The 19,644-nt window shown below is 43.6% G+C and overlaps 1 protein-coding gene across 1 annotated transcript; it reads right to left on the reverse strand.

Annotated features, from left to right (window-relative positions):
- Positions 1 to 528: 528 nt before the first annotated feature.
- Positions 529 to 6,284, reverse strand: CDK1 (cyclin dependent kinase 1). The gene is made up of 7 exons (XM_010223500.2): positions 6,227 to 6,284; positions 5,630 to 5,786; positions 4,511 to 4,634; positions 3,932 to 4,102; positions 3,206 to 3,369; positions 2,945 to 3,086; positions 529 to 879 (listed from the first exon to the last, which is right to left on the reverse strand). Exons 1-7 carry the CDS (start codon positions 6,261 to 6,263, stop codon positions 763 to 765), a joined length of 912 nt encoding a protein of 303 aa, XP_010221802.1. The 5' UTR covers positions 6,264 to 6,284; the 3' UTR covers positions 529 to 762.
- Between the last annotated feature and the right edge of the window lie 13,360 nt (positions 6,285 to 19,644).

The raw sequence follows: 19,644 nt of genomic DNA on the forward strand, positions 1-19,644 counted from the left end.
TAGTCTGGCAGCCTGCCTCTACTGCTGTATCCTAAAGCCTCCAATAGAGGTAGAAAGCAGGAATGTGGAAATACAGTCAGTAATTATTTATTGTATATACCTGCATAAGTTTCATTTGATGTTCTCTCAGCACTCTCATGTGCAAAAACAGGTGCTGGAGAGCTTTGCTAAGCTCCTTCTCTAGTCACCGAGAAACTGTAGCCAGAGTAGCAGCTCCATCTATGATGACAGTTCCTAGAGCAGCTGTGTTAGGTCAACATATTATTTGACTGCTTCTGTAATGAAGACATTAGTTTCCTGATTCAGGAATAATCATAAAGGCTTTATCTTTAACAAGAAAGAGAGGAAAGAGGGTAGTAGTAGCTGAAAACAGGTCCTGTTAAGCATTTATACATTGGTACAGAGCATCCTCATGTAAAATTTAAGTTTTCCTACATTGTCTGTCCTGGGAGATTCACAATAAGCAGTACAAAACACACTTGAATTTGTTTTTTAGAGTGCCTGGAGTTTAGAAAGAAGTTTCAGTCCTTTTATGTATTTAAAGCTTTATTTATAGAAAGTGTACTGCAGTACCAACAGTGATATTTGCACTGTGGTTAAGGTGAGCACTAATAGGTTAATATTTACATTTAGATAACACTTAAACCAGAACACACTAAATACAGCCACAATTTTAAAGCAGAAAGACAGACATAAAAGTTAGACAGACTTAACAGTAAAAAGTCACAATTATTTTCACTCAGGTTGATTTAGTCCAAGAGTCTAGGCTTTCTTGATCAGATTAGCTGGAAGTGTAGATTTGTCCAAATCATCAAAATATGGATGGGTCAGGGCCATTTTGCCAGAAATTCTTTTTGCAGGATCATAAATTAACATTTTCTGTAAGGGAGGAAAAGAGACATTTAGTCCTCATGAAACAGGTACTTGAGTTGTGTGTTAAGTACGCAGATCTATAACCATAATAATATTAATAATGTAACTAGAAAAAGATAAGTTCCCCTCCTATATTCGGTAATTTCTCCTGACCTAAGATCATTTCCAGCAACACCTCTGACTGGTAATAATTCGTATCTCAACGTAAAGAAACATACTTATCCTGTTCAGGTCCAGACAACAGGTGACAACACTTACTACTTTCAACTTCTCAGCTAGGGGAAGCTTTGTTGTGTTTTCCTCAGACAGTCAAAGCTTAAAATCATTACATGGGACAAGGGGTCCAGCACTTCCCCCCCCGCAAACTATAAAATGTTAATTTCTTTAGCAACACTGGTTTTTACTTCCATACCACTAGAGCTTTGTCTATAAAAGTAGTAATTGAAATTTTCATTGTCATATTTGAGCTCATGCTATAGAATGAGTTATTAGTTTTCATTGCTTTTAAAGTTATATTACTGCCTCGGATTTCAGGACTACAGGATAAATAAATGGATTCCAGATGTCCAAGAATCTAGGCACTCTTATCAGGCTCAGGTTTTGTAGGAGGCTCAGATTTCAATTTATGGGGAAGCTACAGAAGGTTTGGGAGACATTCAGTATGGCTTGAGATTAGCATTGTTCAATACATTAATACTATTTGAGGAAGTAGGTTGCTTTTTTTTTTTTTTTTGGTGCCTGTGAGTAGCAGACCCAAAATGTTTTTTCTACGATGAGTCCACAGCCAAGCGCAGACCGCTTAGCGGGTCAGTTATGTGGCAGTAGCACCAGCATTCACTCACTCCCTTCCCTTGATTTTGGTCTGTAAGGACAATCAGTAGCAATCCTACTTCCCACGAGGGTTTAGTGCTGTTGAGCCTGTTAGAGCAAGCGGCAGTTATGTTCCCACAAAGAAACCAAAGGGGATGGTTTTGTCACTTGAGACTCCTGAGTAACACCCCTTCCTTCAGAATGTTTTGCTGTGGCCCTACCAACATGGCTAACAAGCCGTCACAGGAGGAAAAAAGCAGTTTAAGAACATGAACCAGCTACGAAGGTAACTGCAGTACAACGTTGCCTTTGCAGCAACGTGGTTTTGAAGCTCCAGCTTATTTCAAAACAGAGAGCACCTTCCCCATATATCAACACAGTGCAGCTTTAGGACAGTCAGTTGATGAGACACCAAGATGTCCATCTAAACACACATAAGTGATCTAAAGTAGACTGAAGTCAGCACATGAGTAGGCATAGCACTAAATGAAGAAAAATTCAAAAATTTCACCTTTTTTGATTTAAATGTTTGGTATGGCAGTTTAACTGCTTGGCCGCAAGATTAAAGTAAATGCAACCTAGCCACAAAATACACCAGTTAGCCTTTAGTGGCTTAACTAAGTCAAAATTACAAGGCAGTTGAGTCAGTCACAGTGGGCCATCCTAAACTAAGCCCTGCTTTCACAGCTGGTCAGTTAAAATAGCAAACCTAACCAAAAAAAAAAAAAAAAAGATGGAAAACAGCTAAAACCACCATGAAAGACTGAGGTGAATCCTTAAACATTAACCCCCAATGCTACCATAACAGAAAATACATTTCTAATTAGATGTGCCTCATACAGGCACATCACTATTAATGCGGCCCCAGGGAGGTGACAGCTACAGTTTTGGGGCAGCAGCCTTCATTAAGACATGCTGCTTGTAAAAGCTCATCCTTCCCTTCGAGCTATAGCTGGCTTGTTAATATAAAGCAAGCTCTGAGGTATAATTGCTTAGTAAGGAGAGCAGTCAAGTAGCCTAATCCCTTAGTTTGCTTTAAAAGCTTTTCAAGAAACAAGTGTATTTCATCCACGACCTTACAGTTTTGCTAGCAGAGCAACTGCCCATTCCAACAGAAAAACTGCTGATAGGAGTTTGAACATCCATACCTCTTAATCCACACATCCACTCAAACCTGAGCATAGAAGAGCTTTAGACATTGTTGAGTATTGAAACTACCTGTCCAGTCTCCTAGAAAACAGTTTAAAGACAGACTACTTACAGACAGCAGATCTAGTCCATCTTCATCTAAGTTTTTGACATGTGTCCCCAGGCTGCTAGGCTTCCATTTTGGGAACGTGTTCTTGTAGTCTTGCAGAGATTCCACTTCAGGCCATACTTCATTGTTGGGGGTCCCTAAAGCTCTACGCAAGAACCAGCAAAATGCTAGTGAGTTTAGTGTAAAGCTCTGTGCCCACGGCAGCTTGTGTGAGTGCACAGCACTGGCTGCACAAACAGCAGGGGTGGGTTTGCCCCGACATACCTGAAGATCCTGAATAGCTGATCGATCTCAGAGTCCCCATGGAAGAGAGGCTTTTTAGTGGCCAGCTCAGCAAATATGGTACCTATGCTCCATATATCCACTGGAGTAGAATACCGAGCAGATCCCAGCAACACCTCTGGAGACCTGTACCACAGGGTCACTACCTAGGCAACAAGGACATTCTTATCAGTTTATGGACTCAAGTTCCCTAGATGACTGCAAATACAGTTACTCATTCAGTATTAAGGAACACTCGCACCATTCTTTTGGTTAAAGTATGAGCCAGAACTAGAAGTCTTAGCTTGAAAGAAGGGTTTCCACTGTCGGTAAACAAGCATAACAAATCCCACTAAAATAAAGTACAAGTTGTTGGAGAGCAGGAAGTTCACCTTTAGTAGCACCTATCTACTAACTGCAAGCAAACAAATCTGAATATGTACACACTGAGAATATCCTTGCAAGAGAAAGGTCAAGTTCTGACCTGACTCCTTCATAATAGTGGGATTCGTAAGATGCCCTAGCACCTTAGGGTAAAACATGTTCAGGAAAATTTATATACCCCTTGCTCCCAAGGAGCGAAAGGCAATTCAGTTGTAGTGGACATGAAAAGCCATCAAATAAAGCAAGTCAGAGACGCATAAGAGTCTTCTACTTTACAGCTACTTTAAATTCCTGTTACCGGGAAACTAGTAAGCTTTGTCCTAACCACTGAATGTTTCAACTCACTTCGTGTGTGTATACCCGCACGGGAATCCCAAAGGCTCGAGCCAATCCGAAGTCTGCTAGTTTAATCACTCCTTTGTCATCTATTAAGAGATTCTGAGGTTTTAAGTCTCGGTGCAGAACTCTTCTTGAATGGCAGAACACAATACCTTGCAAAATTTGATACAGGTAACTCTGTGGAAAGGATGAAGAGAAGGGAAGAAAACAGGAGTGAGCTTTACTGCAAGTTAAGTGATCTGCAACATCAAGCTGTTTCCTTGCATTAGCTCTCCCCACAGGGGTATGCAACTGAGATCTAAAGTATTAGGTATTGAGTTAGTATCAAACCAGTAAAAAAAACATGTGAAAGTTAATGGGGCTGTTTACTTAGTTATAATTTAAGGCAATTTAATTTTAGCAACTATAACAATTGAGGCGTTTTAAAGCAAAACTTAAGATTCCTGTTGTGGTAGACACCTTCTCTGGCCTTTCCTTTTTCAATGGGTTAATTATGCTGAAGATGATTAATATTTGCAGTTGCTTATGGCTTTGTAGGTCTTCTTTACATTAATTCCTCTAATACGCTAGAAAAAGTGCTCTTACCTTAACACGTGCACGATCTAAGTATTCACCAGATGGAATAGTATCCAAATATTTCTTGAGATCCATGGAAAGGAATTCAAAGATGAGGAACAGTCTTGAGTCCTGCATAAGTACATCCTGAAGACTAGAAATGGAATAGACAGTCAACTCCATGGCAAAACAGCAGAATCGCTGCTAACATTTCCCCTCTCAACAGGGACACAAGTTGACATTTCTAACTTATTAGTAAGATAATCTTTAAAGTTTTCAGTCTTTAAAGATAAACAGATTCACTGAACTGCACTGGAGTTTGGGAAGAAACACCTTACACTCCCCCTCTTATGAGCATTCCCTCCTACATAGTATCTAGTTGCCATTCAACAACTGCTTGGTATCTAGCTTCCATTTGAAGCTAGTTTAAAGCAATGCCTGCATTGCCAGTAAGGGTGAAGAGCTCTGCATTAAGATAGGAACCAGGCAGGCAGAGCAGGATTTGAACATGTTTTTAAGTATCCCTTCCATCACTAGCAGATGAAGAGGACCTAAACCCAAACATAGAACTCACTGAGGCACTACTTAGCTGCAGCCTGGCTAGTTCTAAATAAGATCCAAGAGACTCTGCACTACCAAAAAGCAATTAAGAGGCAGGAGTTGTGATCAGGCCTACATGTCAGACACTCCCTGGTGGAAGTTTCAGGCATAGCCCCCAATACATGTCTGCTAAGGAGGTGTCACCTTTAACTTTCTACTACAGAACAGCAAGGAAGTGATAGGTGGCAGAAACTTGCAATATTAAGATCAGGTAATCTACTCCAAAATGACTAACGAAGTTTAGAGGCTAATAAATAAGTTTAATCATTTCCAATAAACTATATTGTCTCCATCCTGATGGATATGACACAGCTTGCATAAAAATCACAAAACTGGCAAAGGCTCTGATTAGATTCCCAGAACAGGAAGAGACAGCAGGAAAAACTCAATGTAGAAAAGCAATAGACACAGGATTTAGGACTACATTGCATTTGTTGCAGATAGTGCATTTGGCAGAGAATCCCACACCTCACTACAAAAGTGGAAAAAAAAAGAATCTAAGAATTAGTGTTCTTTAAAAAGCTTAGGCAAATACAAGTATATGCATACCAGACTATATTGGGATGATGCAGCTCTTTTAATAAAGAAATTTCTCTGATAGCAGTACTTGGAACACCTTCCTCCTCGCTTTCTAGACGTATTTTCTTCATGGCAACCACTTGGCCCGTTGCTTTGTGCCGACCTTTATACACAACGCCATAGGTACCTGAACAGCAGCGACAAAAATACAAGTAATAAACACCTTATTGTATGTTTTTTTTTTTTTAATGCACGCTACTTGCAAGCACCTTGTTCTAGCAAATTAGGAGCATAAGTCTGAAGTTTCATGTGGAGAAGAAGAAAAAAAAAAAAAAAAAAAAGAGAGAGAGAGAAAGGTAGCTTCCTAAATTCAGAAGCCAGCTCCAGGTCTTGGAACACATCTTTCCCCTTCTGGGGGAAGGCCGATCAGCTGTTGCAGACAGGTGATACGGGCTTCCACAAAAGGACAATCTGAAAGTCTTTGCATGTGAAGGTGGCTACTTCTGTAAGCCACAGGTCCATTTATTTTGTCAGTTAGTTAAATCACAATAGCTGGGACAGACGAGGCTTCCATGACATTTGAAGAATGAGTCTGCACAACAGTACTAGGCTCATAGTTCTCCTTACCTTCACCAATCTTCTCTATTTTTGTATAATCATCCATTGCTGTTTGATATGATTATCCCTGAAATTATAATGGAAAAAAAAATAAATAAGACTAAACAGTTGCTTTCCGGAACACAGCCAAGTTACTGAAATCCCACTGACAGTTCCTTCAGAAGCTAATTTGCACCTCGACCTGGGATTCACCTCAGAACAGTGCAGTTCTGCTCTGCAAAGAGCAGAGCCAGGTTTATTCATAGCTCCACGTAGCACGAGCGGGCACCAGCTCCAAGGAGAAAGAGTTTCTTTGCGGAAGGCTGCCCGGAGCAGCCCCTGCTCTCACAACACGTGCTGAGGAAGCGGCGAGAGCTCCACCTGCTCCGCGGGCTTCGGCGTGGGCCCGGGGAGCCCCAGCCCAGCTCGGCACGGCCGGGCTTGACACCTCGCTGGCCGCCCTCCCCCGGCGCCCTCCTTTAACCGCCGAGCCTCGGCACGGGTGCGGGGCAGCCGGGACGTGCGGGCTGCGCCGCGGCTGCTGCGCACGGGCTGCGGGCCGCGCTGCGCGCAGCGGGGCTGCCCCTGCCCGGGGGGCGCCGGGGCTCCTCGGGAGCAGCCGCAGCCAGGGGGGCAGCGCGAGGCGCCGCGCCGGCCCCGGCCCTCGCCCCGGCTGCTGCGCCCGCCGCAGCCCCCGGGCAGGGGGCGCTCCCCCCGCCGCCCCCGGCCGTTGCCCCCAACGGCCGTTGCCCCCCGCGCCGCCGCCCGTCCCGCGCGGCCGCCGCTCACCCGGCCCGGGCCGCCGCTCGCCGCGCAAGGAGCTGGCGGGCGGGGCGCATTCGAACGCGGCGCGCCCGGCGCCGCCGCGGCCCGCCAATGGCGGCGCGCCCGCGCCGTTCAAAGCGGCCAATCAGCGCGCGGCGCTCGCGCGGCGCCAAAGCGGCGCTGCGAGGCGGCTTCCGCGGGAGCCACCGCGGCCGGGCGCGGCAAGGCCGGGCGGCGCGGGGCGTCCTCTTGGTTAGCGGCAGCGGCGCGGCCGCGACGGTGGCGCGCGCGGCCTGTATCTTGCCAGCCCCACGTCGAGGAGGTGAAGGGCAGAGCGGAGCGAGGCTCCTTCGGCAGAGCACTGCGGACTTGGGGGAGCTCAGGGCCGTGCCAAAGTGTAAAATTTGTCATTTCTGCCCTCAGCGGTGCTGACTTTTAGGGTATTGCTGAGGCTGTTTCAGCTGTTCTTAAAGAATGTACATTAGTAAGAGGCTGTCTTATAAGCGGTAGCTCCCCACAGGAGAGGCGTGATGCCTCTAGACAGGCTGGGGTGCCCTGTGTGGCTCCTCCGTTAGCCCAGCTGGGCCCTGTGCTGTGGTGGCATCTTGCAGAAGGGCTGTGACCACAGGGTGCAGAAGTAGAAGAGCCCCTGGGCTCACACGGGTACTGCAGACCATCAGTGCTACATGTGTGTTCAGTTTCTAGTTTTACAGCTCTGCCTGATGGTGGTTTTGTCGTGTGATTTTGGTGGGACACTCCACACCTGTGTCTCACCTGTGCCCCCAGTGCGGGGCGAACCCGTTTCTGTGGTGCCCGTCAGTGCCCGCGGGAGGGAGGCAATAGCACCTGCGCCGTGCTGGGGTTTGTCGCGTCCTGCTGATTCAGAGCGCGCAGGGAGGCAGCACCACAGCCGGTCTGACCCGCGGGAGCTCAGGCTGCTGTGAGAAGTTTCTGCCACGGGGTTTGGGCAGGCACAGGGTTTGGGCACGGCTGCTCAGCGCCTCCCCGCTGCCGCACGGGCTGCGGGGACAAAACCCACCCCGCATCACCTCCCTTTGGGGAAGTTTTGCAGCTTGGACGCACCCGGCGCGCATGCTCTCAGGTTTCTGTTTACCTTCGAGCCTTACCTGCCCAGAAAAAGGCCCTTGTGTCTCTGCCTGGGAAATCCCTGGCAGAAACAGGGCCTCGCCTCGCAGCTTGGGCACTAGAGACAGGCAGTGAGTGCGAGGCAGGCCGCGTGGCTTGTGCGATGGGCCTGCTCGACGTGTCCCTCGGGCCTGGCTGTGCACGGACAGCGCGGCCGGTCTGCGCGTGCTCCGCAGGCCTGAGCAGGAGGGCTCCTGCACAGCCCCAGCAGCACGGTCTGCTGCCCACTCACCTTGGCCAACAGTTGTCAAGAAATCTTAGAAAGGAGGCCACAGTCTGCCTTTCCCACCACGGTGAAAAAGAAAGCCTGCCTGGGAAAGCTCAGCTGTATGGTAAGCTTACCTAGCTTTGTTAATTGTGAGCAATGTGATTAGTATTTAGCACTATCATCTAATATCCATTAATCTAATTCATAGAAATTAAGTTATATACAAAACATATTGTGCCTGGAAGTATTGAATACATGTTGAATACAAGACAGTATGTCTTTATACCATGCAGAGAAAACAGAGCCTAGGCTTGATAAGACATTTTGCATTTCAAAGCTTTTAGATGAATTTTCCATTGAAAATATGTCTGTATTTTCATCTATCTTTTTAAACAGCATTAGATCTGTATTTTCCTAAAAGTGACATTTTCTTTCCCCTAATTTTTAACCATATTACTTTTTTAAAAAAAAAAAAAAAGGTGACAAGTATTTCTCTGTCAGGTTCACTCTCCCGCTAAATGTTCACAGAGTTCCCAATGAGTGTCCAAACTCTTTGGGAACATCTCTTTACATACACATTATATTTGGAATACCTGCTAAAGATACAATAACTATTTTTTAAGCAGGAGCAGGTATCCTTTTTTTTTTTTTTTTTAAATATAAGGCAAGAGGTCCAGAACCAAGTGACAGGCAGGGTGTGACTGTGGAAGGTGGCCCAGGATATGTGCTGAGCAAACAGCCACGGCTCTAATACCACCTATGACAGTGGCGGGTGGACCTCTTGCCTTATATTTAAAATATATTTGCCATGACAGTCAGTATGAATTTATAACAGCTTGCATCCACTGCAACTTGTCCCGGTCACTTCGCACCATGGGCTGATACCAGCTCAGGTGCTACGTGCTCAATAACCTCACCCTCTGAGCTCCCCGTCTCTCTCGCACCTCTAAGTTCTTTGCTAACTATAGCAAAGTTCACTGCAGTGGAGACCTGCTGTAAAATTACTTTGCCAACTACCTGTCTGCCAGTTCTGCTTGCCTAGTGCTTTTCTCCCTGCCTCTGCTTATAGCGACTTTTTAAGTTCCTCAGGATACATCGGGACGTGCCTGCTTTCTGGCTGGTGCTTATCTTAATATTGCTTCAGACATGCAGTGGCTAATAACACTGCTCGAGACAAATGCTTACAACTCTCACAACTGTATTTGCGTTTGCTTTTGTGTGTGGAGAGAGTTATCTCTGTGTGTGAAGGAAAAGTAGCAGTAAGCTTGCTGACAACTTAGTCATTATCAGCCAGAGAAAAACAGATTTTGGAATTTCTAAGCATTGTTATAAAGGATTCTAAAGATCCCAAGGACTGTTGTTGTTAATTTGCCATTTAAAGCAAAACATGGATTCAAGTGGAAAACCAAGCAAAATCTTAAAGGCAAACAGCATAAAATGTAGTTCTGCCTTGATGCTTTAATACTGATTACCATTTTGTTTACATAAATGGGAAAAGGCCATGTATATTTAAAACTGCTGCTTGCTTGAACTGAAATGTTATTTGTGCAAGGAATACAGGATCAGACCTACAATCTAGGATTATAGTATTCCAATTGTATTCATGGCTAAGAATCCAATGCAATACTCTGAACAATTTCTATTCTGAGTAGAGGGCAGCAGCTAGGGTCAGTATAGTCTTGTTTTTGTATATTAAATACATTCACTTCAGCAGTGGCATCACTGTAAAGAAGAGAGAATGTGTATTCTGTTATTTAGATAATTACGTGATTTAAAAAGGTTGACATGTTTGTGAATACTGATTAGTGTATCTAAAATAGATTGTGTTCACTGTACCCGAAACAGATCATTACAAACACTGACTCCCTTTAATATTTATTAAAAATAAATGATTGTTTTGTTAGTGTAATGTGTGTAGTGTAGTGTGATGAAAAATGCAGTAGAAGGGACTTGGTAACATCTAGGGACGCAGGATAGTATTAAAGGGCTCTTAACTTTTTAATGCTTAGCTCAGGTGATTCATTTAACCTGTTAAATGTCCTCTGTTACACAGACAGTTTTGACTATGAAGCAACATAGGGAATAATTGCTGCTCATGGTCCTTTAGTAGCATTTTGACAGTTTACCCAACAGGAAACAACAATTCCCAAAAGTGTTTGGAAACAAAGCAAAAAAGATTGAAGCTGCTAAGAGAAAAGAACTAAGTTGTCACCGTGTCCTTACAGCATTAGTACAAACATTCAAAATGCATTTAAATGCTTAAATTTAAGCTCCAATGATTTTTAACTATTATTCTCATAGAACAGTGTAGAGCCTGCACTAAAACACTTTACCCTACCTCCCCCCTGTAAGTGGGATCGTAACACCAACGAAAACAGCATAGAAAATGTCTGCATTTCAAATAATTGAATTGTATATAAAAGGAAATCCTAATTAGCTGTTTCTTTATGTGCCTTTATCTTCCTGGAGGAAACCTTGGCTGAATTTGAAATCAGTGGAAGTTTTGCCATGAACTTTTGTGGAACCAGGAATTCACCTCTGCCACGGGGATATCACCAGTGTTGAGGATGCGGCGTTCAAGGAGTCGGGGGGAGTCAGCAGAGGAATGCAAAGCCTCCCTGGCATTGAGGTTGGCCTCCCAGGGCTAAAACACAAGCAGTCCCTTGACATAAATTTTAAAACATTCTCTCATTTCTGTTTTTGCCAAACTGTTGTTTGAGAAATGCTTCATTGTCACTGAAGCTGTTTCTTTAAAATGGGCAACGTATTGTTGGCTGGATACAAACCTTTAATATAAGTACTTGCAAACTTGGAAATGTTTATTTTAATACATATAATTAAAAGAGAAAGGTGAACAGGGCATATATACCAAGCTAGAAGAAAAAAAGGCCTTTTGTTTCTGTAGAACATCTGGGCAAATATCCAGGCTTCACCAAAGTCATTGGCAAAACTCCCATTAACTTCAGTCAGACAACACTTTCACCTCTGATGTATGTAAAATACAGCCTTAGGAAAAGGTAGCTGCTTCCTTATTTTACTCTGTGTATTTCAGATGTCTTATATGTCAAGGAGAAAAACAGCAAAACCCCCCAAAATGCTTTTTAATTTCTGTTTGGAAGTGTAAGAACAGGGGAGGTACATTTAAAATTACATATCTGGAACTCAGTTTTCAGCCCTGGTTCATGCAAGCAGCTCCCTGTGACTTCAGTGAGAATGTTTCTGTGAGGTAAAATTGAGGGCAGCTCATTATCAGAGACCTCTGCTGAGTGAGAAAATCTCAAATTCCATTCCCTTTGGTCTTGTCTAAATTTAAGGCATTGTCAAGATAGCAATATAACACTATCAAACCTTCCTCATGTGGTTACACTACCTTAAAGTTTTTTTTCTGGTATTCTTTCTTTTAATTTCAATAAATATATTTTTTCCTATTGCAAGCTTAGTTTTTCTCTGCACTCCTTGTCCATTTATCGCTTTTCACCTTATGACAACTACCTGCTACTTTGCTATGTAGCTCAAATGCACTGCAATAGTACATTTAAATGTACTCATTTAAACCAACCTCATTTACTCCAAGCCTCATTCAGTAAAGTCTGACTTGAAACTTTTCCTGAAGTAAAGGAAGTTCTTTTTCTTCCCTCAAGGTATCATTCCAGCTGCCAAGAATGAAGTTGAACTCCTGCAGATGAGGATGCAGATGAGACAAGTGAGATGTGCAGCTCTGTGGAAAGGCATCAAACATTTAGATGTACACATCACACTTGGAGGAAAAAAAAAAAACATTTTTAAAAAGTCCTCCTGCTCTATTGTATAAATAAGAATATAACACATTTCTCCCTTGCAGTAAAAAGGACCTTTTCCTTAAGGTGCTATTTGTTTTTGCAATCTAAAAATTCCATTTTAACCTTTACAATTTTTATTTCTGAAGAGTGATGGGAGGTGGTACCCAACCATGGCCAGCAGTGTGCGAGGCACCATAGAAATAGTGTGCGGCCCCACCTCAGAGCTGCACTTTGCCATTGCCAGCGATGGTGCCTCTCCCATCCGTAGTTGTGAACATTCTTGCTTCATGTTTTCTTCTAGCCAATGTTTGGATATTGTCATATTTTCTCCCTATTTCCTGTCCTCCCCTGCTTCCCAGTTCCCTGAGTGGGCTGAGGAAATGAGTCACATCCAAAATAAGAGGAAAAAAGACATTCTGGGGAAAAGTGATCCTTATTCACAACACAGAGAAGTACTGACAGTGTTTTTTTTGTGAGACAGATGGAAATTAAATAAGAATAATCCTCAGTCTTCAACAGCTACCCCAGGCTGGGATGTAGACTCGACCTCATGCACAGGCACGTGTGCAAGGAGGTACGTACTGGCTACACACTGTGCCCACGAGGCCGGGGACAGCACAGTTGGTGGGTTAAGCTATTAGCCATAATGTTTCCAGGTAAGTTAGGGCTTAATAAAATACAAATTTTGACCTCTGTGAATTTTTGTATTATGGTCTGATGAAAAGAGAAAAATTGGTGTACCAGAACAAGACTTTTGAAATTAGGAAAGTATAGAAGATGGGATTAAGACCTTTAAGACCAACCTAAAATAATCTTCATAGTTTATATAATACTTTTTGCAATTTTAAGAACTGCAATACAATAAAATTAGTAAGACTGACTTAAAATATTTTACTCTAGGCACTTAAAAAGCATGAACACCAAACTAGCAACAGAGTAATTTTAATTAATGCAGGTCATTTGGGCGCTTTGTGCTTCATCATTTCAGCATTAATTAGAAAAACAAACAAACAACAAAAAACAAACAACAAAAAAAAAAGAGTGATTGAGAGCGGGCCAAGCGATAGTTTGTGTTGTGGTAAGTGTCTTAGCACTGCAGCACTCACTCGTCGCGGAAAAGCGACTGCTGGCATTTAAGTGTGGTAAGGAGGATTTTGGCGCCAAGCTGAGCCATTTAAGTTAAACAGAAAGGCTGAGGAGAGCGGAAGAGCTATCAAACAAACAAACAAACAAACCAACCAAGCCACCCAGCCACCCCCCGCACGGCTGCGGCCGGAGCCGGCGCGGCCGCCGCACAGGTGGGGCCGTCGCCGCGCTCCCCTCCGCTCCGCCCCGGCCCGCAGGTGCCCCGGGTGCCGCCGCGCTCCCGCCTGCCTTCTGCGGGGGGGGAGATTCGGGGCATTTATTAACTCCGTAATAGAGCACCTGGTTCCGCGGGGACGGAGCCAGGGCCGCGCCGGCGGGACAGGACGGAGCCCGCCCCCCGCCACGGGCGGAGAGGCACTGGCGGGCCCAGCCCTACCTGAGGGGCGGCCCGCCCCGCCGCGGGCTGAGCCCGGCCCAGCGCGGCGCTGCCCCGCGCTCGCCGAGGTGGGAGAAGCGCCCGGCGCGCCGCAACATGGCCTCCTCCTCCTGCTCCGCGGGACGGCGCGGCGCGGGCCAGGTGAGCGCGCAGCCCTGCCCGCCTCGCCTCGCGCGCGCCGCTAACGGCCGGCGCGAGACGCCCCCCGAAGCTCCCCTCGCGGCCGTTAACGGTCGCCGCCTGCGCGAGCCCCCTCCTCACGCGCGCTCCCCTCGCGGCCGTTAACGGTCGCCCCTCTCGCGCTTCCCGCGGGATCTCCGCCCAGAGCAGCCGCCCCCTCGGGAGCAGCGTCTCGCGCGCCCTGCTTTGCTCTCCCCGTCCTCGTCTGTAGCCGGGGCGGCCGGTCCCAGCGCAGCAAGGCGGCGCGGGGCGCCCTTGCCGTGCGGCCGCGCGACCTGTAAGGTGCGTGGAGTAACGTGGAGGGGTCCCCGCCGCAGGAGGGCTCCAACGCAGGCAGCGCCGCTGGCCGCCGCCGCTGTCCCCGGCCGCGCTGGGCAGGTGATGTGCGGGGCCCACTGGAGCACCCATGGTGACATGGGGACTCTCCCAAGTGCCCGTTCTCCTGAGGGCCAGGCCCTGGGGGCTGGTTGAAGTGCTTGGCCACAGAGCTGGATGTGCCTTGGTTGGTGAGTGGGATCGTTCCTGTGTGTCTCCAACATGCTGCCTTGTGCCCCAGTGAAGTGGCTGGTCTGGCCTCTCCCAGCTGAGCCTGAACAGAATGAGCAGCTCTGCCACCAAAGCTGCTGTCCTTAGAGGGAAAGAGAAAGTGTTTCTGTGTGTTTCACAATATGTGAGCAGCTAAACAACACTTTTCCCAGTGGGAGAAGTTTTTAAATGATTGAGAAAGCATGACAAATATCCAGAGCTTCTGAAACTAAATGTGAAAATTGGGCGACTTCAGCTATAGTTAACTAAGGATGCATAAGGCTTACCGTATGTTTTTTGTCCCATTCCCTCTTTAACTTTATTAGAATGTAAAATAATATTTGAACCATTAAACAAATCTGCTTTTAACAGTGTTTGTGCTCTTAAGAGTGTCTTTTGCTACCAGTTGAAGTACTTAGGTTCCCATCTTCCGTATGGTTCTTTCATCATGAAATATCTTCTCTATTTCTTCCTCTAAATCCTTTCTGCTTTCTCACTTTCAAATGAACTGTAAAATAAGAATGAAAATAATGAATTGTCTCTAAGAGAAGCAGTGGAGTAAACCAAGGCTTTGCTCTTAAGGTCCTCTAGGTTTTTGAAGTTACAGCTCAGCAGGACTATTCTGCTTGCGCCTTCTGTATGCTGACCCTCATATTTGTTGAGTGAGAGCTCCTAGAAAGAGAAGACAGAACCTACTGTGTGGTCAGTGCACAAGATATTTTTTACTTTATTTCTTCTGTCCGGCTCATGGATATGTGGGTTAAATGTGGCTTATCAGACTTTTGGCAGAGTTAGGCATCTTCCAGACCTACTCTTCTGCAAGGTTTGTGATCTAGGCTGTGTTTACAGGATCAGCTTTTAAAGGAGCCTCCTCTTAGCCCCTGAAGAGGGTATGTAACATGTTGGCCCTGGGGTCACCTTAGAGTGGTTCAGGAGACTCAGCTTTGTCCTTGGGCTGGGGCTGCAGCCTTGCACCCTCTGCATGGCCAAGGACAGCAGAACTTTTCCCTGCTTGGAGAGGAGTCTGAGGCCAGGCCTTAGATCTGCTCATCTACCCTTGCTCCCCAGGTGAGTATTAAAGGCATATAGATCTTAAGAACTTTTTAATGGCTAGCATTAGAAATGAGGGTGTGCTTTGAAATAAGTGCTTTGAAATAGCATCGGTGTTTTTAGTGAGCTCCTAGGAGAATCTTCTCTGCTATCATAAACCTCACACCACTCAAATATTTTTTCCATGGGATTTTGCTAGTGCTCATCTCCTGTCTTTTTAATTAAAAAGAGAGCTCCTCTCTTTTTAATTATTATTATTTTCTCACAGAATGATACTCTACTGTCACATACCGTTGCTCTGCTCATGCTTGCCAGACAGTTGGCATTTTTCTATTTTAAGAAAAGATTACCTTGTCCATCTTTTCTAAATACTTATTTACTGATCATATGTTTTTCTTGAGGTAATCGGGTATATATCTTTTGATGCAATAATTTGCAAATTCACATATATATTTACTTGTGGATAAAAACTCTCCTTTTTCCCAGACTCTGTTCACAGTTTTGTTCTAAGATTTCTTCTACACTCTGCGAGTCAAGAATACCATAACAGCATTGGAAAGAAAATAGATTGCTATTACAAATATTCTTATATTATTGGACTGCTTAGCTCTTAATTAGGATGACTGCTTCTTATTTCATTTTAATGCATACTAAAACTCTTGTTCAGAGTGCACCCTTTCTAAAAGCAGCAGGAGTAGCAGAGTACACTTTCTAGTGCTATTCTTGTTACAGTTGAGTGTCAATGCTATGAATACTGTTAAAATTCAACATCTAACAGGAAGTTAATTCTGCTTCTAGGTCACTGACAGTGCTGCTTTGTTCTGTAGTATTTATATTTGGGGAATTTACTAAACAAGTCTTTGGATTGTCTGAAACTTGTAGGAGACTTTAAATTTTAAAAGTGGAAGTTTTGTTATATATACTTGTTTGCAGCTTAATTTAAAACCAAGGCTTTTTTTTTGTGGCAAAGGAAGAAGACAATAGCCTTATTCTTGTGTAGGTCAGGATAAAATCCAGCTCCGTTCAAATATGAAAGCTGTGTTATTCTTGCATAACAAAATATTTTGCTCTCAAAATTGAAAAATTATCTCAAAGCTTCCAAATCTATGCAACCAGTTATAGCCATGTACACCTAAATGTGTTCAATCACTGGAAACATTCAGGAAAATTGTAGTTTTTCAGTTAAAAAGAAATCTGCCTTTGTAGTCTGCAGGCCAGAGTACCTGAGTTTCAATTCCAGATAACTGCTTGGCACGGGTAGCTTTCTGTCACTGCTGTCCATTTGGGTTCTCTCCTGCATTTTTATTAGTTTAACTTTGCTTTTCTTTCTACTCTAAAGTCTTTGGCATTCTCTTCTGATATTCTCAGTTCCTCAATTTGTCCTGGAAACTGTATATACTGGATTCTTTAGCATAAAAACTGTTAATGTAAAATCTATTGCTTGAATACTCATAAAAGGTTACTTGTGCCAGTGTGCTGTCTAAAGTGCAAGTATTGGCCCCATGTGTTAGGCTTCATGGTAAGCTGTTGACAGTGGTAATGAGGGGGTGTGTGTATTTAGTTCTTTCATAGATCTGTGGGTGACAAAATAGGACCTGGTATGTTCCTTTAATTCTGAGGAAAAGCTTGGTTTTGCAATCTTTAATTAGGCAAAATTCCTTCATCTCTTTAAGGGAGTTTGACAAAGACTTGGCCCAAGGAAGACTTTTTTTTTTCTCTCCCTCTCTCTAAACAGCTTGTGGCACTTAACTAATTCCTTGCTTATACGGAAAAAGCTGAAAGTGGCATATAAGCTGAGGCATAAGGGCAGTAGCAAATATTTCAGTGGGTTCTATGCTTGAATTCTAAAAGGTGTGACAGAAAATGCTTGATGCTGAAATGGCTGGAAGAAAAATGACAATGGGGTATGAATCTTTCAAAAAAAAATTTCAAGATAGTTTAAAACTTTCTTGATGTGATAGAATTAGCCTAATTTTTGACTCTTTTTCCAATTCTTCAGAGAAAAAGTGCAACAAAATGTCATATTCCTTTCTCTTTCCCAGGCAAATAATACCTACTTTGAGTGGTGTCAGGGATGAGGAAATCATGAAGAGGAAACTCAAACCCTTTTTTTTTTTTTTCTTCTGTAGAGAAAATCATAGGTTAGAAATGCCTGAACTTAGCTAGTCCTTTACCTTGTATGTACTATCTGGTGTTGGTGCTAATAGCTTTTAGTCTGAACAGTTATATGGCATAAATTATGTAAACATCCACATAGTATGTGGAAATGATAGCTGCTTGCACTGTATGTTCCTGCTGTCTTTGGGAGATAGTATCTCTGTAGATAGAGAAGTGTTAGGTGATACTGAGAAGTGGGCAAGAAGATGAGGACAACAAAGCTGACTGTTTAATTAAAGCATTGGTAATGATTGTAAGATTCTGAGGAGCACTACATGCAGCAATCTTCGCCTCCTCCTTTTTCGTGTAAAGATGGCGTACCATGAAAATCTTGTCTTACTGACATCTTGAGCAAAGCTATCCAGTTCAGTTTTGGAGTAGGTGATGGCTGTTTCCTTCTACTCCCCTGTGGCATCCAAAAAATGAATTTGGGATAAGCCGATTATTTTATTGTTCTATTCAAAACCTCAATTCACAATTATCTGTGGTGTAAAAAAGGCACTGTCTTTCATTTTATCTGTTCTTGTAACTAAGTAGTTCCTAACAAATTCAGGCAGTTTCTCTAGGGACCTACTCAGGGTTGTGCTCTAAAAGGAGAAATTGCTCAAAGTTTCCATTTAATATCTGGTCTCATCAAATATCTGATCTTATCAAATGATGTTGTCTGTATGTGATTTTCTTCCATCTGATTGTGACTTAAAGTATTATGAGCTAAAGAAAGGACTTTTGTGTAGCTGTAGTCATTAGCTGAAACTTTCCTCTCTGCCTTATTTTGTCAGTGCTAAAACAAAAGCTGGCTAAGCTTTTTGCACTGATATTCTGTGTTACTATTTTAAATAGGTTGTGGTGGCAGTTTCTTTCAGTAAGAGTCACTAAAGTGATACTCTTTAATAACAGTAGTAGATCATATGTGTCTGTTTTGAGAGCTTGATTATTACTGAGACTATTCAGAGACTTGATTTTTTCTGATTTTTAAGCCTCTGGAAACATCTATTTTAGATGGTGTTTTTAAAGCAATCCTAGTAGAGTTCATTTTCAGATGGACTTAAGCTGGTTTCATGCAAGGTAGTATTATGGTCTTTGCAAAATACTATTTAGTACTATGCTGAGTGTTTTGTCTTTAAAGGAGTATGAATTCTCTAACTTCCATGACAATGAGAGTTAGAAGTATGAAAAATATAGTTTTAGGTAAGTTAGTGATTAAGGTGAAATCCTGGCCTAATAACTAATAGAAGCTTTTTACTTAGTGGAGTTAATTTTTTTTTTTTACCTCTTGCTTTGAGCTTGCTGATTATACAGTTGGTGAGAAATTACTAGAACTCTTCAGGCAGTCTCTCTTCTCAGTTTGGAAATTATAGAAATATTTTGATGATGTTCTATGTGGTGGGGAAAAAACAGTAAAGAATAGCATTTTTTTGCTTTTTATTTTACTGTTTTTAGACATTCACTGAATGCCTTTCACCCTTAAAAGGTTATCTGCTTTTCTGCTTCTTGTTTTTTGTTTGGGAAGTGTGTGGTGCTTTTTGTTTGTTTGTTTTCTCTCCTTTCCAGCCCTATGATTTTGTTCTCAATCCTGTCACTTTAATAGCTCAGTGCAGCCTCGAGCAACAGAGCAATCTCTGTGCAAATATGTTTCCTCAAAACACCTGCTGAGCTTTAGGACTGGTTCAGAAACTTCCTCCTGGCATTACTAGTTTTACTGCTTGAAGAGCTTCCCCTCACGGCAGAGATCTGATGAGGCTCAATTAGTTCAAGCTTTTCCTTTTCCTCCTATGGTAAGTGTGGTCTATATGCAATGCATTATGTATCGAAATGTGTGAAAGGCAGTCTGTTTTTCATGCTATGTGAAAGCAAGGCTGATAGGAAGGGATTGTGTATATGTGTGTGGAGAGGAACAAAGCTACAGATGTTCCTAATAGGGCATGATTTATTTGGGTGGCTGGAAATTCTTCACTTTAACCTGACTCTGGAGCTTTCTGGGTGTGATGTGTCTCAAGAAGCAGTGTGCTTTGCTCCTGCATTGCAGGACTGACCATTTCATGATGACTTTGTTGAGATTGAGGCATTTTGCAATTGGGCAAAGAGGCCCAATGAATGAATGAGCCTTGCAAATGAG

The sequence above is a fragment of the Tinamus guttatus genome, unplaced genomic scaffold (assembly GCF_059628265.1).
Source record: "Tinamus guttatus ecotype Peru unplaced genomic scaffold, ASM5962826v1 Tinamus_guttatus_pri_ptg000246l, whole genome shotgun sequence".
Taxonomy (NCBI): domain Eukaryota; kingdom Metazoa; phylum Chordata; class Aves; order Tinamiformes; family Tinamidae; genus Tinamus; species Tinamus guttatus.